General features: G+C 43.8%; 1 protein-coding gene across 1 annotated transcript in view; it reads left to right on the top strand.

Annotated features, from left to right (window-relative positions):
- LOC144791845 (putative cation-transporting ATPase 13A4) overlaps nucleotides 1–497 on the top strand; it is a 366,292-nt gene extending 365,795 nt beyond the window's left edge. Inside the window, exon 30 of the mRNA XM_078666630.1 lies at nucleotides 77–497. Coding sequence (XP_078522756.1) covers nucleotides 77–307 — 231 coding nt within the window. The 3' untranslated portion in view covers nucleotides 308–497. The remainder of the gene's footprint in view (nucleotides 1–76) is intronic.
- The last annotated feature ends 14,997 nt before the right edge of the window (nucleotides 498–15,494 follow it).

The following is a 15,494-nucleotide window of genomic DNA, read 5'->3' as shown; positions in this document are numbered from 1 at the left end:
ATCAAGTGTGCCCTGAGCTCAATGTGAAGAGATATCAAACTTTTAAAAAAAAATGTATTTTACTTTATTCTTGCAGGAAGGAATTATTGAGAACCGAGCCCTCTGGGTCTGGATAAAGAAGGCGGTTAACTACAAATCTAAAAGCCAGTACCAGAAGCTGCATCGACTTCTGGAAAGGGCTCCACAGTGGCCACCGATAAACCAAACCATCTATCCCGACTCACTTGTTACAGAGCTAGAAGCAGAAATAGACATCTATCGCAACCCAGCATTTGAGAGAAATGAGCATGTGATGACAAAGAGATAACTCAACTCCTAGCTGCATGGGATTCAAAAAGGGACTCCCTGGTCTTTTAGCCAGCACTGTTTATTTATAAAATTGGATTATTCATTGCTGTAACCTTGTGATTTTAGGTTGCATCCTGACCTCCTGCAAACACATACTCAGAAATGAATCAATAAATTGTGTGGAACGTTATGCTCCAAAATAGATCACAGCCTGCTGGTCAGTGCCTGGTTACTGGGGAGGAACGTGGGATGCTTAACGGATGGTTCTATTCATTCTGCACTTACAAGGCCATAGTAAAGGCTCGGAGAACATCTCCTTAAATTGTCAAGCAACAAAGTCAGATTTTTGTACAAGAAGGGCACACAGTGGTGTTGTGGCACCAGCACAATTGTCCATTAATTAAAGATATTAGTCAGAGACACAAAGTGGGAAATCTGACCAACATTGGCCATGACTCAGATGTCAGGGAAGCAACTGTTGTAGAATTAAACTATTCAATCCTTGGCTTCAAGTGAGCTAGTCTACCTGCTCAGTGGTTCCCAACCTGGGCACTGCAGATAACGTGTAAAAGGAAGGCACAATCACAGGGCCACATGAATAAATAGAGTATATGGGAGTCGAAATTGCTACGCGGTGTTCAGAATCAGATGGTTGCACACACATGGATGAAGTGTTGCTTGAAGAGGATGCTCTTGCCTCCTTTCTAAACAACAAAGTAATGGAGTTTGGTGGATATGGGTAGAAAGGGAGTTTCAGGTCATAAGAAGCAATAGGAGATGCAGGCAGTGGCAGTGTATCAACTGGGATCCTGCTACTTCAGTGAGATAGTTTAAAATTCTTTTCTGTATCAAGCTCAAAAGGATCATCAATAAGGGGAGTTATTTCTGAAATAGTTTCTGGAATTATGTGAGAAAAGGGTGTTCTGCAACAAACTGATGAACTTCTTCAAGTGAACCTATTTTTACAAGGACCTTTTCTGGAGCTGGATTTGTGATCAGTTTATTTGAAACTCCTAGAACTTGGATCTTCTTTCCCAAGAGGGGTAGGTCTGGGACTTCCGCTGTTCTAACAGTGGATTGGGTAGCACCAGTGTCAATTAAAAAGGACACATGATGGCCATTAACCTCTCTTCAACAATTAGCATGTCAGTCTCCAGGACCCCTGAGTGTTTCCGTTTTAATCTTTTAACAATCTGGTCTGAGGGCTAGTCTGCTTTAAATATGGCAAGGAAATGTACCACCTCAGAACTATTCCACATTCGGACGGCCAGGACCAAACTTCTTGACTCTCCCTTGAGCTGGAACCAAAGCTTTCCTTCCCTTGAGGGTCCTGTTTCATGTAGGAACTGTAGATTCTCCTGTTTAACCCCTGCTGATCTGCCAGAAATAGGGAAAACCCACCCTTTCAACAATTTCTCCCTTTAACCTACCTGTAATGTCCTTCAATCAGGCCACCTCTTTCAGTTCTCCTACCCGTTCAGAAAATTGTAAGAAAATACATGGTCTTTACTGCAATATTAGATACATGGCCAAGCACGCCATAAAATTAAGGGACCTTATCTCTACATCCAAACCCGGGATCTGTTTTTTTACGGAAACCTGACTTTGTGTATCTGCCGTTCCTTGCATCTCACTTACCATTCCTAAGCACTACTCCCTGGTCAGCTCTGACAAGAATGATCACACAGTGGCATTTTCATCGCTTTTCATGATTCCCTCAAGGTTGAGCTCACCGACACACTGTGCCCGATTCATAGAACTTACTTAAGACAAAATCCTAAACTTACTACTTTTGGTATTCACAGAAGTTAGGATTTGTCTTAAGTTTGTCTTAAGACAGACTTAAGACCGACTTAAGATAGACTTAAGACAAAATCCTAACTTAAGTATGTCTTAAGTCTGTCTTAAGTCTGTCTTAACTCTGTCTTAAGACAAACTTAAGACAAAATCCTAACTTCTGTGAATACCAAAAGTAGTAAGTTTAGGATTTTGTCTTAAGTTAGTTCTGTGAATCGGCCCCACTATTTATTGGTCAGCTTGAGATTTGTATTTTTACGTGGTCATCTACTACATCTTCTTAAGCTATCATCTACAGAAGTCTGGAAAGGGGCACTTTTGTATCGCCCTTCAAGTACTAAGAAGGATTTCTCGCAAGCACTATTGACTTTATTGCCCCTTACACCTTGGCCTCCCAAAAATATCTAGTATTGGGTGACTTTAATTATCACTGTAAAAATTCAGACGAGCCCTGTGTCACCAAACCTTTAGCGGATCTGCTCTTTCTCGGACTGGAACAGCTGGTGTCCGGCCCTACACATAGGGCTGGTCATATGTTGGATCTCATTTTCACTAATGCTGAGGAAGTGTCATGTGACTCTTTATCTGATCCATTTCTCCATCTCACGTACAAGGCTTGTGACATACCTGCAAAAGCAGTAAAAACGCCACAGCGTAACTGGAACACAGTCACCCCCTCTGCTTTCACAAGGTTTTTAATCTCCCTTCACATTCCTGCTCTGTAGATGTGGACAAAGCACTATCTATTCACCGTGACTCCTTAACAACCTCTATTGACGATATCGCACCTTTCAAGATATCATCCCCAGCCTCCTCTTAAAGCTCTGCCCTGCTGTATTCCGATGCCCTGCGTCAAGGGAAATCAATGTGCAAACGCCTTGAATGCAGTTGGCATTCCACTAAATCCATTAAGGACCAAGCAGAATACTGGTCCAGGTTTGGAGTCTAGAATAATATGATCAGTTCAGCCTGGAAATCTTTCCTAGCAATCTCAATTGAAAATGCAGGGAACTCTACTAAAGAGCTTTTTAAAGCATTTAGGGGAATAGCATCAACAGGAAGCGGTAAACATTGCTGATCGCGCTTAGCGCGTTACAACTTAACGCCGGCTATCACTGGATCCTATCGCGCTATCAGCAACGCCTATCTCCAATGCGATAGGAAATCCAGCAATAGCGGCGAAAGTCTGCGCTTATTGCTGGAAACCCAGCGATAACATGAACGTGATAATGAGAACCTTGTTGATAGTGAAGGGCAGACTCAACCCTACAAACCACCTCCCATTGGAACATATGGGTAAGTCACTCCTGAAGCAGGCGTAAACAAAGCTGCGATAAGCGCTCTTACCGATATTATTATCGGCTCTACGCAGGTTTGCACCCTGCTTGCTGATAGGAGTCGCTCGTGTTAGCGACATTTCTACGGTTATTTCACTGCGGAACGCCCACTATGCATCTCATTAGCGCTGCGATGCTGGGTGTTGGGGAAACAGGCGCTGAGGCAAGGATTCATGCGCTAGCATGATCTTGCTGATCAGGCGTAAAAATTATCGAAAACGGATGCACGAGCAGTGATATGTTTTTTTGCGCCATCTTGATGATATGCCCCTAAATAACTTTGTGAAACCCTGTGCCTGTGTCTCTACCATTGAGGCCTCCCACGTTTTTATGATAATGTAGCCAACCTTTTTGAAGACAAAATCGAGTCAATTTAAAAGAATCTGTCAGCTATCCCTGATAGCTCATAGCACAATTTCTATCTTCATCATTCCCATCCTACATCCACAGATAGCTCGAGCAAATTAACACTGCTCTGAGGCTCAGGTGTTGGATATGCTATCCCACGCTAAATCCAGTTCACCTGTGGACCCCTGCTCTCCTAGAATAGCAGCTAACTCAGGAACCTGTCTAGCTCTCACAAACTTATACAACCTCTCTCTGACTACACCCAAGGTGCTAAAGGAATGGAAGCATGCATTGGTATCTCCTTTGCTTAAGAAATCCAGTGCAAATCCAAAAATGTCCATCAACTATCGACCAATCTCATTGTTACCTTTACTTGCTAAATCTCTGGAAAGGTTTATCAATAAACAACTCACTGCCTTCCTTGAGGAAAATCACACCTTTGATTGTTCGCAATCCGGTTTCAGAGAGCTCCACAGCACAGAGAGTGCTCTGTTGGCTGTGGTTGATAACATCAGGCTCTCTCTTGACACTAGTACCCCAATCATGTTGGTGCAATTGGATTTGTCAGCAGCGTGTGACACAGTCTCATATCCCATCTTCATCCACAGTCTTCACGAGGCTGGGCTGCATGGCGGGGCTCTACGCCAGCTCTGTGACTTCCTTCCTAATTAAACACAACAAGTCTGCTTGTGCTTCTTCAAGTCACCTCTTATGTACTTGAACAAGGGAGTGCCCAGGGCTCCTGCTGAGCCCCACCCTCTTTAATATCTATGTGGCACCACTTGCCCAGATCATGAGAGCCTGCGGTGTGGAGATTGTGTTGTATGCTCATGACATCCAACTTTTTATTTCTTTTGGCCCCGATCCAGATAAAGAGAAAAGCAAATTGGCTAAATGTATGAGGGAAGTTGCAGTTTGGATGACTTTTAAGTATCTCCAATGAAACAGCAACAAGATTAAGATCATGCTTTTTGGGAAAGCGTCTGAACTTTGGCCGGCCGACAGGTGAAAATCTGAACTTGGCCCTTCCTGTTCTCCTAAACAATGCAAACACAATAAGACGATGGACAGAGCGCTGACGCTTTTCAGGCACTCACCCCCAGTCACTATTAGATCTGGGGTAAATCATCATTGTTATTTAGCTCACTTTGCCACCCCAGTTCAGACCTAGTCATATGCAAATCAACTGGAAACAAGCATCCTGGGAGGGGTTTCAGGGTAACACCCCTCATCAGCCAGGCTAGCTTTACCTAAGCAGGCAGTGAAAAATCTCAGAGTGAAGTTTGAACAATCACTTTCCATGAAGGACCAAGATAACGCCACCTGCGGCTCCTGCTTTGCCACTACAAAGCTTTTTAAAAAGGTCCTCCCTTGGCTCCCAACAGTGCTAGGAAAACTCTTGTCCAGGCTCTTATCATCAGCTGCCTGGGCAATGGGAATTTCCTGCTAAGATCAGTAAACGACACCTTGCTAACTAAGTTGCAGGTGGCCCAGAACACTGCAGCTAGACTAATCTGCAATCTTCCTTCTCGCTCCCCCTCCTCCCTCATTCTTTGGACACTTCATAGGCTGCCAATTACCTCATCGTTAAACTTTGCTGTTTGACACACCGGGCACTTCACAAATCCTGCCCCGACTACTTGTCCATCCGTTTAAAACTATATCGGCCCTCTTGGTGCCGTAGGTCCTCGGATAAGGCTCTTCTTGCTATCCCTCGTATACAGATCTCAAAACAGGGGGGTGGATCATTTTCTTACACTGCCTCCTATGGCTGGAAAAAAATCCCCATCAGACTCCACTCCTGCTCAGACTTTACCTCCTTCAAGAAGGGGCTGGAGACTTGGTTATTTTAGGAATTTCCGCCTCTCTATAAACAGTGCAGTGCAGAGATACTTTTTGGGGAGTGATTTGTGTGCTCTATTAAATGTTTTTATCATATCATATCATATAATTTGTCCACCTTGGTCTATCGCTAAGCTTGCGCCAAGTATGCAATCTTCTTCTCCCCTCAGGCACCGTATTGAGAATTTTAAGAACCTATCTAACATCGGGAATTTCTGAAATGGATTTTGATTCTGGAATGGATTTGTATTCATTTTAGGCAAGCAACTTTGATGAAACCTCGGGTTCCCAATATATTGTGGTATAATCTGGGATTCTGGGATTACACTTCAAAGGGTAGTGGCCTTTCCCCACAGAAAGAACTAATTACACCCCACTGGTAGTCTGGAGCCAGATTGAAAGCGATACTGTGCAACTCAAAACTACTCTTTGATGTTTTCCCCACATCAAAGGCACATCTGGGTATAAGTAATGGGTCCCTGACCCCTTCAAATCAGCATAGTTGGATCTTGAACATAATCTCTGTCAATTGGACTGCTGTGATGCTCAAAAGACTCAACTGTGCCGCTCGTGGAAGCCGATTTCGAACTTGGGGGCAATTGTGTGTGTGGCAGCAGCTGGGGGACATCCTACCTCCCACCGAACAGGAGTATCGTGCCAGCAGCACAGGAGAGGACTCCAGGGACCAGGAGCCTCCAGGACCAGCAGACTTGTGCTCGAGCCGCAGGACCCGCCTCCTCTCAATATTTAATCAGTCATAGTCCCCGCTACGCGGGACGCGGGCGGGCGCCGGGCGAAGCCCGGGCAAAGGGCGGGCCGTCTGAGGCAGTCCAAGACAAGTGAGACTGGGCTGGGCCAGATTCCTTGGTTTGACATCCTTGGAATTTGGGACATTTTCCTCGCTGAGAAGTAAGACATTATAAAGCCACCTTCTGTTTCGTTTAGAATTATTTTGAAGTGGATCTGTTATTTACAGATCACTCTTAGGCTCTTTGAGCCCCACCTTTTTAAACTTTAAGATTAATTCATATTGCTTTGTGTATTTTGATAATTAATTTGTGTAACATGTCGAAGCGGAGGGAAAATAAAACCCCCTCGGAACATGCTAGTGCAACACTTGATAACTACTTGGTGAGAGCAGTCAGCGTAATTAATGATGAAATAAGTCGAGCTGAGCGTAGACTTTCTTTAGATGTAGGCAGTGTGCCAGTAGTTCCCCTTATATTTTCACCAGATTCTGTTGTTGCTAGTTTGGCGACCAGTGGCACAGGTTCTGTATTATCGAAGGATGTTATACAAACTATAATAACACCAACCATACTTGATGCCACCTCTAACATCTCAACCCCAAAGACACCAGTCCCCAAAACAAGGAGGGGTTGTAGAACAGCTCAAACCAAGCGGGGTGCTAATAATCCGAAAAAGGAATAGAAAGTTTGCCCTTAAACAAACTTAGAAAAGAAGCGCAGCTGGGTAAACAAAATGCTGTGGTTATGAACGCGGACCAACTTGAGAAAAAATATCTAATCTTATTGCCGCTAAAGTTGAAAGTCTTATTAAGCCCCTATCAGACAAATTAGACATCGGGCCCGATTCACAGAACTAACTTAAGACAAAATCCTAAACTCACTACTTTTGGTATTCACAAAAGTTAGGATTTTGTCTTGAGTTTGTCTTAAGACAGACTTAAGACAGACTTAAGACAAAATCCTAACTTAAGTCTGTCTTAAGTCTGTCTTAAGACAAACTTAAGACTAAATCCTAACTTCTGTGAATACCAAAAGTAGTAAGTTTAGGATTTTGTCCTAAGTTAGTTCTGTGATTTGGCCCCATCCTTTCCAACTCGGTGACTAGGTTAGGCAGTCAACTATCTGGCCATAGTGAACTAGTCAAAACCTTGATAGCTGCTACGATAGAACGCAGGGAAAGCGATGATGCTTTAAATAGAGTTGCTTCTATAGCTCAGCGTAGTGGGGAGACGGATAGGGTGGCATTAATTAAGAGCAACTCCCAAATCCTCAGTGGCAAGAAGACTAAGGCAGTACCCGAACCCAAGAGTGCACAGACACCCGCTGAACCCAAGCGTTGCCATACTAATAATTTACCTCCTGATTGCGCCCCGTATGTGGCTGTTCTAACAAACGTACCACCATTGGACCATGGGTTGTATCTAACCTGACGGAATCCCATGACTCCCTTAAAAATAAAACGATATTTTGGTTGAATAGACAATGTGGGTTCCCTGTGAACCTCAATAACCAGATCCTTACCACGAGAAGGGTTAATTGGATAGGTAATTCTAACAAATGTATTAAGGGTGACTGTGTCATTATTAATTTTAAAAATCCCCACCATGCTGCTACTTCTTTGATAAGAGCGTCTTTGCTATCACACTCTGACCAGGCTATTACCCTGCGTCCTCTTGGCTTTTTCTATAGTCATATAACTCACGGAACCAATGATAGAGCTAAGAGAGGTCTCCCCCTGCCAGGTAGATGACCAGATTTATTCTCAACCCCGGAGGTACCTGTGTCAAACCGGTTCCAGGCATTAAGTAATTTAGATGCAAACGATTGACTCAATCCGGATTGTAAAATCACTACAGAGACGAGGCCCACAGGTTGTTATGAAACTGAAGGGGTAATATTAGATGATACAGTACCACCACCTGAGGTCAATGCCAATAATGCTGTAGAAGCAAGGGGAGGACAAGATAATGATCAAAGGTCTGGGGTTATATTGACGGGCGATTTCACCCAATTAAAGGTGTGTTCCAGGGGCAATAGAGGGATGTCCATTGTTAGCTGGAATGTTGCCGGGTTGGCACCTAAAGGGGACATACCGGGTTGGACGAATTTTATAAATTCACATGACATAATCTGTTTCCAAGAAACATGGTGTACTGACCCAGTAAGCTACGATAGTTTCGCCTCCTATAATTTATTGGCGCAGGGCTCTATGTCTGGTAGAGCTAAAGGGGGGCTTTTGGTACTGGTATTTATTAATCAACCATTGACTGTGGTAAGGTGTATACATGTTGGGGTTCATGTACAGATCCTATGGTGGCACGAGAAGCGTGGCCGTAATGTTCTTTGATTCAATTTTCATAACAATATTTTTGATAAAACACGCCACCAAGTTGTGACAGATTTAGTTGCCACTGTAGAGAAGCTGATTGCTGAGGTAAATGTTACTTTAGATTTTATTTGGGTGGGTGATTTTAACATACCAATTTGTGCCCTGTCTACTCAGAAGGCCCGTGAGGTTAAAAACAATTTAGGAGTGGACGACCTGCATTTCCGCCATAATATATATGGGGAGTCACTTATCAAATTTATGGCAGATCAAGACTTGGAAATTTTGCCATACCTAAATGATTCTAATGGTAACATTGTCCCCACGTTTACGGGTAGGAATACAAACACTATTATTGACCATGTTATCGTATCCTCCAACATTGTACCCTATTGTAAGGCTCCCATGATTGAAGAGACCTTATTAAGTGACCACAATTATATTATTTTAGAAATTGCTATTTGGGCAAGAAGGACAGCCCAATGCGAGAGAATTGTGGAGAATTTTGAACCACATAGGCCAACCAGTGTGAGGCTGAGATGGAAAGGTGAAAAATGTGAGAAACTACTTAGTACTATTGTTAATAAGTGGCTGGGGGAAATTAACGATATTTTAAGTCTAGATAATGAGTCAGAACGGGTTCTGAATAATTTTAGTGGTATCAACAAAACGATAGACGCTATATTTACTAGGCCTGGCAAAGTGAAACCCAACCTTGCCCCGGGTTGGTTTGAACATACTTGTACGTCACTTTTGACCGAGTTAAAACAGGCACTAACGATAAAGCCAAGGGACCAGAACCTGATTATACAGCTGAGACTAGATTATAAACTTGCTCTCAGGTGTAGAAAGGGTGAGCTCCAACAGCAAGCTTGGGAAACTTTGACGCAGGCTGTGGAATTGTCTAATTGCGCCCTTTTTTGGGCTATGTTTAACTCCCCGTTTCTTAAAGATGACTCTATCTCTGTGCTTACCTCCAATGTTACTAGTGAGTCCTGGGTTTCCCATTTCTTGGAAATTTTTAAATCCAACCATTTCTCCGGAACCAATTATAGCCCATGGACGATTGTGCCCTTGGATATCAGTGTAGCGGAGGTGGAAGTTGGAATTAGTAATAGTAAGGGGGGGAAGGCTCAGGGGCCGGATAGGGTCCCTATCGATGATTATAAAGCCGCCCCATCCCTGTGGAGCCCCATATTGGCAATCGTTTTAAATGCGGCTGTGAGTAATTGATGGATTAAACCCAGATCAGTTGACTGGGGGTGAGTGTTTGTATTGTCAACGCTCCGTCCATCACCCCCTTTGGTTTTTCTTTGTTGGCAGGGTATGCTCAGACGTGAGTCCCTTGCTCACTTTGCCACTGGTTTCAAGCAAGCCCGGCTGTAGACGGCTGTAATGCCAGAAACCGGTCCTGGGAAGCTTGATTCCGGTCCAGGGAAGACATGGTTTGGCAGTTCGGGCTGGACTGTTCCCATGAGGCACAGGGTCAGACTGATTTGCATATGGCCATGTCTGAACTGGGGTGGCGGAGTGAGCTAAAGAACGGTGATGGATTAAACCCAGATCAGTTGACTGGGGGTGAGTGTTTGTATTGTCAACACTCCGTCCATCACCCCCTTTGGTTTTTCTTTGTTGGCAGGGTATGCTCAGACGTGAGTCCCTTGCTCACTTTGCCACTGGTTTCAAGCAAGCCCGGCTGTAGACGGCTGTAATGCCAGAAACCGGTCCTGGGAAGCTTGATTCCGGTCCAGGGAAGACATGGTTTGGCAGTTCGGGCTGGACTGTTCCCATGAGGCACAGGGTCATACTGATTTGCATATGGCCATCTTTGAACTGGGGTGGCGGAGTGAGCTAAAGAACGGTGATGGATTAAACCCAGATCAGTTGACTGGGGGTGAGTGTTTTTATTGTCAACGCTCCGTCCATCACCCCCTTTGGTTTTTCGCTGTGAGTAATGGGGCACCTTCCACGTGGGGAGAATCGATAATCATCCCGATCCACAAGAAGGGTGATAGGTCGGATGTTAAAAACTACCGCCCTATATCTCTGCTTGACTCCTCAATTAAAATCATGAGCAGAGTATTACTGGTTAGATTGGAAGTATGGGCGGAGACAAATGGAATACTGACAAACACTTAGTATGGTTTCCGGAAAGGACGTAGTACTCTCGATCAATGTTTAAATATAGATCTTTTGATCGGGAAATATACCCAGGCCAAACAGGGATCTCTCTATCTCTGCTTGGCAGATTTAAGCAGTGCGTTTGATTTGGTGGACCATGCCTTCCTATGGAGAACCCTGCTAGAGCTTGGTGCCCCTGAGGGTATAATCTTTTTTTTGGCCCGACTCTATGAAAAATTGCAAAGTAGTGTACGATTTGGCCCAAGAGGAGAGTGCACCCCTAGATTTAGTGTTAAAAAGGGCATCAGACAAGGTTGTGTCCTCGCCCCCCTCCTTTTCACTTTGTTTATTAATGAAATAGATGTGGTTTTAAAAACTGTCAATTCTGATGCTCCCCAGGTTAAAGGGATTGCAGTGCCGGTATTGCTGTACGCGGACGATGCCGTGCTACTGTCTAGGACCCCCATTGGTCTCCAACGGTTGATGGATAGATTCTCTGTTTTTATCAAGGGCAGGAAACTGCTCATCAATAAAAAGAAAACTCATACCATGACCTGTGGGTTGAGCCGTAAGAAGTCTCATGCCTTTTTTATAGATGTTCAGAAAGTGTTACATGTAGACAGATTCTGTTACCTAGGAATCACCTTTGACAAAGATAGTTCATGGTCCCACGAACTTACTAATGTCTGCACCAAGATGGCTAAAAGCACTTATGGGATATTTAGATTTGCGGCCAAGACTGGCGTACCAGGGATATGATGCAGATCTATCAAGCCAGATGTGTATCAATTGCCATATATGGGGCAGGGGTGTGGGGGTGCTATTCCGATAGCCGCTTGCAAACAGAGCTAAACTGTTTTCTCAAAAAGCTACTATGTTTACCCACTTCTGCCCCAACTGAGTTAATACATCGAGAATTAGGGAATAACTACCTGTCAGATTTGACGTCTCTAAGGCCCCTAATGATCTGGCGATCCGTCTAACAAAAGGAGGAGACATCCTTTTATAGATCTGGTATAGAGGATTGTCTCACATTGGACAACTATCATAAGATTCCCTGGTTGAAATACATCATTCACAGTTTCCAGGAAATTTTTGATTTAAATATACTGGTTAACCCGCACGCTGCCGCTGATATATCTAGAAGCGAGCTGAAGTCAACATTTCTATTGTATAGAGCTAGGATGTGGGCGGTTAGCACAGGACTATTGTCCTCAACCATGTTCTATAATAAACATATTGTTAATGAAGGTTTCCAATTATATTTAACCCAGGTGACCCGTCCCTTTCATAGATTTCTATTCACCAGGCTTAGATTTGGGCAAGCACATCACCTGGTGGCTTTTCCCAGCCTTAATAAACACCCGGTCGGACCTTGCCCCTGTGATGGTTTATCAAAGCAGAGCACAATCCACTTTCTTTTGATATGCAATCTTTACATGAACTTACGTGTTGTTTATTTAAAACCGATGTCTATTAAATATGGAGTTCGTTCTGTAAATGAAGCAGTGAAAATGATTCTTAACATGCAGTATCCGGATGTTTGTTTTTTTATGGCCACCTTTCTTTGTGAATCCATTAATGCAAGGAAAAGTATGTTTTTTTAAATTGTTATGTTTACCTTGTATACCTCTGCAACTGTGATTTTATGTGCTTTTATGGTCATTTTGTATGCACCGAATAAAGCTTTATGAATTGAATTGAATTGACTCAACTGTACTGCTTTTCTGGAAGGACTGCTGTTCTGCTTGTTGCCTTGCTGCCTGCTGATCACTGACTCTACTGGAAGGAGTTCTAACTTTGACTCCCTTCCAAATCGATCTCCAAGGGATTGTTAGCTTGCCTCCTGTTTCTGATGTCTCAGGGACACAAAATACTTCCTGCAGTTCTGCTGGTGCTGCTGGACTCTGTCTTCTTTGAGTTCTATTCTTGCCTGAGGTGCCCCCTCCAAATTCTGGGTCTCAGAAGTGGGTTCTGCAACTGACTTCTGCATTATCTGATGCAAAGCAACACGAAGGCCCACAATTCCTCACTGCACAGCTGACAGCTCCTCTGAACAAATGCCAGAAAACACAAAGCCTCTCAAAGCTTCACTGCATAGCCTCGCCGGATGATGAGAAGCCTCACCACACATCCTCTAAGAACCGAAGCCGGATGACACGTAGCCTCACAAAGCCTTGTTGCACAGCCTCTTGGAGCCAACGTTGGACTATGCGAAGCCTCACCAATCGGTGCACAGCCTCAAGGAACCAACACCCCCAGATTGCTCAAGTGGGTCGCCGTAGCCAGCCAGTGCTCCATCACGGTCAGCCTGAACTTTGCATTTGTTCAAAATTCTATTTCCCTACCTCTACTTGATGAAATATGATTGGTTTAGTCTTGTTTTGTTCAAATAAAAGTTCTCTATTACTGTAAACTGTTGTGGAGTCTTTTTGTGGTAAATGTTATGTGTTGTTGCATGTGTTACTGCACAAACACTTAGCACATTGCCTTCTAAGGTAAACCTGCCTGCTCTGTGCCAAGATACCAGAGGGTGAGCAAAGGATAATTTAGGATTGTGTTGTGATTTACTCTGACTAGGATTGTTGTCGCTGCTTGGACAGGGTGCATACATCTGCCAACTAGAGACCCAATTTCAACACTCACCAATTGCAAGTGTAAACTCTTTTTGCCATCTAGGGATTGTATTCACTAGTAACGGCACATGGCCTTCACAGATTCTAAACATCCACTTGAAGATGAGTCGAATTTGTAAGGAATGTCCACTCGTCCCCAATTACGGGCCCAGGTGTTAGAGGGAAGCAATGGTTTGCTAATCAGTCCTAGGTCAAGAGAGAATGAAAAAAAGAAATGGTCCAACCAGGGACATGGGCTAATGAATGGGGTAGGAATGTGTAGGTTAGTAGACCAAACCTGGTCCAGGGTGTGTCGGAAGATGTAGATGCTGGGAGAAGTTTAGGTTGCCAAGCAGATCCGTGAATTCTTTCGGGAGAGGATCTTCACGGGGGTCAGAGGGTCAGAAGTTGAAATCACCCAGTACCAGGACGCAAGAATTGTTGATCACCAGTGTGGCCAATAAATCTTGGACTGCCTGATAGAAAAAGGGCATGGACTGAGGGGGACGGTAGAAAAGGGCACATGTTAGGGGGGCAGTGGTAGAGGTGGAGTGGATGACTAGGTAATCAACAGCTGGAATGGTGGAAAAAGACAAGGTCTGGAACTGAAAATTAGAATGTATAATAACAGCCACACCACCGCCGACCTTCCCCTCCAGGCGATCAGAGCGCAGTATGTAGTAAGGGTCTGGAATTGCTGCTAGTATGTCTGGCATAGAGTCAGAGGAATACCAAGTTTCAGTGAAGAGCAATATATCCGGCTTGACAGAGCCTAAAAAAGAGAAAAGCTCAACCTGATGTTGAAGATGAGTTGAACATGAGTTGTAAGGAATTTTCAGTTTCTCTCATAAACTTGGTATTTGCCCAGTTAAAGAAATGATTAATATGTATATCATGACAGGGCTGTCAACTGCTACATTTGGGCGAGGCCTTGTGTAATGCACCTAGGAATGCCCTCCAGGTCGAGGAGAATTCCTTCCTTAGGCATTTGTCACATACACCATCTTCTGAATCATCTTTCATTATTTATAAGGAGTTTGGGTTGCTCTTTTTGGAAGACTTGCTTTCATTGAAACCTCTATTACTTTTTGTTTTCTATGTGTCCAAAAGCCGAAACATGCTTTACAAGATCTGTTATTTTAGAATGCTAGCTAACTTTCTTAAATTTCCCTTCCTTTCCTAGAGAAATTAATTCTTTAAATTGCTATTTTAACATACCAGTACTGCAAGACCTCCATAGAACTTTAGTATAATTAAGGCTTCTTTTTTTAATTATAGACAGGAACGTAGAATGTGCATAGGATCTAGGAAGCCTACAGTCATCTCATATTTGTTGGATGATTTGCAGGAGGGATGGCAACTTTAGTTGCCCTGGGCGACTAATATCCAGCATTCTTTTGTTTTACCCAGGTTGCGGTTGGGCATAGTACACCACTTGGGGGCATATTATCAAGGGGGTTTATCTCCGCTTTTTTGGCTTTAAAAGCCAAGAAAGCGGAGATAAGATTTTCTCCCTATTACCTAGCTGTCGCTAACACCAGTTAGCGACAGCTAGTAGGAGATAGCGACCATCTTGGGCCCGCTTTGCATGTCAGTGATATTTATCACTAATGACATGCAAAGTGGGCATGCCAAGATGTTAGCGACTGGAAACAGTCGCTCACATCGCTATCTCCTATTACCAACTTTTGGAGATATTCGCGCTAAGCGCGAATATCTCCAACAGCTAACACCTGCCCTGAGCAGTTCTTAGCCATGTTATCCAATGGGAGGTGGATAACATGGCTAAGAGCATTAGCTCGGTAATGCATGAATATCGCTGACTTTTCAAAGATATTCATGCATTGCGGCCGATTTTTATCGCTTAGGAGATAAACCTTGATAATTAATAGCAAGGTTCCTAAGCGATAAAAATCGCCGCAGCTCGGCGATAAAAATATTGCAGCTGAGCCAACATAGCGATAATTATCGCTAGTTGTTGGTAATATGCCCCTTAGTCTCCTGCCCCAAAATGAAAAAACGATCGCTAGACACAATCCCTTGCCCCTGTGATGGCCTATTGAAGCGAAGC

This window comes from Lissotriton helveticus, chromosome 11 (genome assembly GCF_964261635.1).
Source record: "Lissotriton helveticus chromosome 11, aLisHel1.1, whole genome shotgun sequence".
NCBI lineage: Eukaryota > Metazoa > Chordata > Amphibia > Caudata > Salamandridae > Lissotriton > Lissotriton helveticus.
This window is presented reverse-complemented; position numbering and strand designations above follow the sequence as displayed.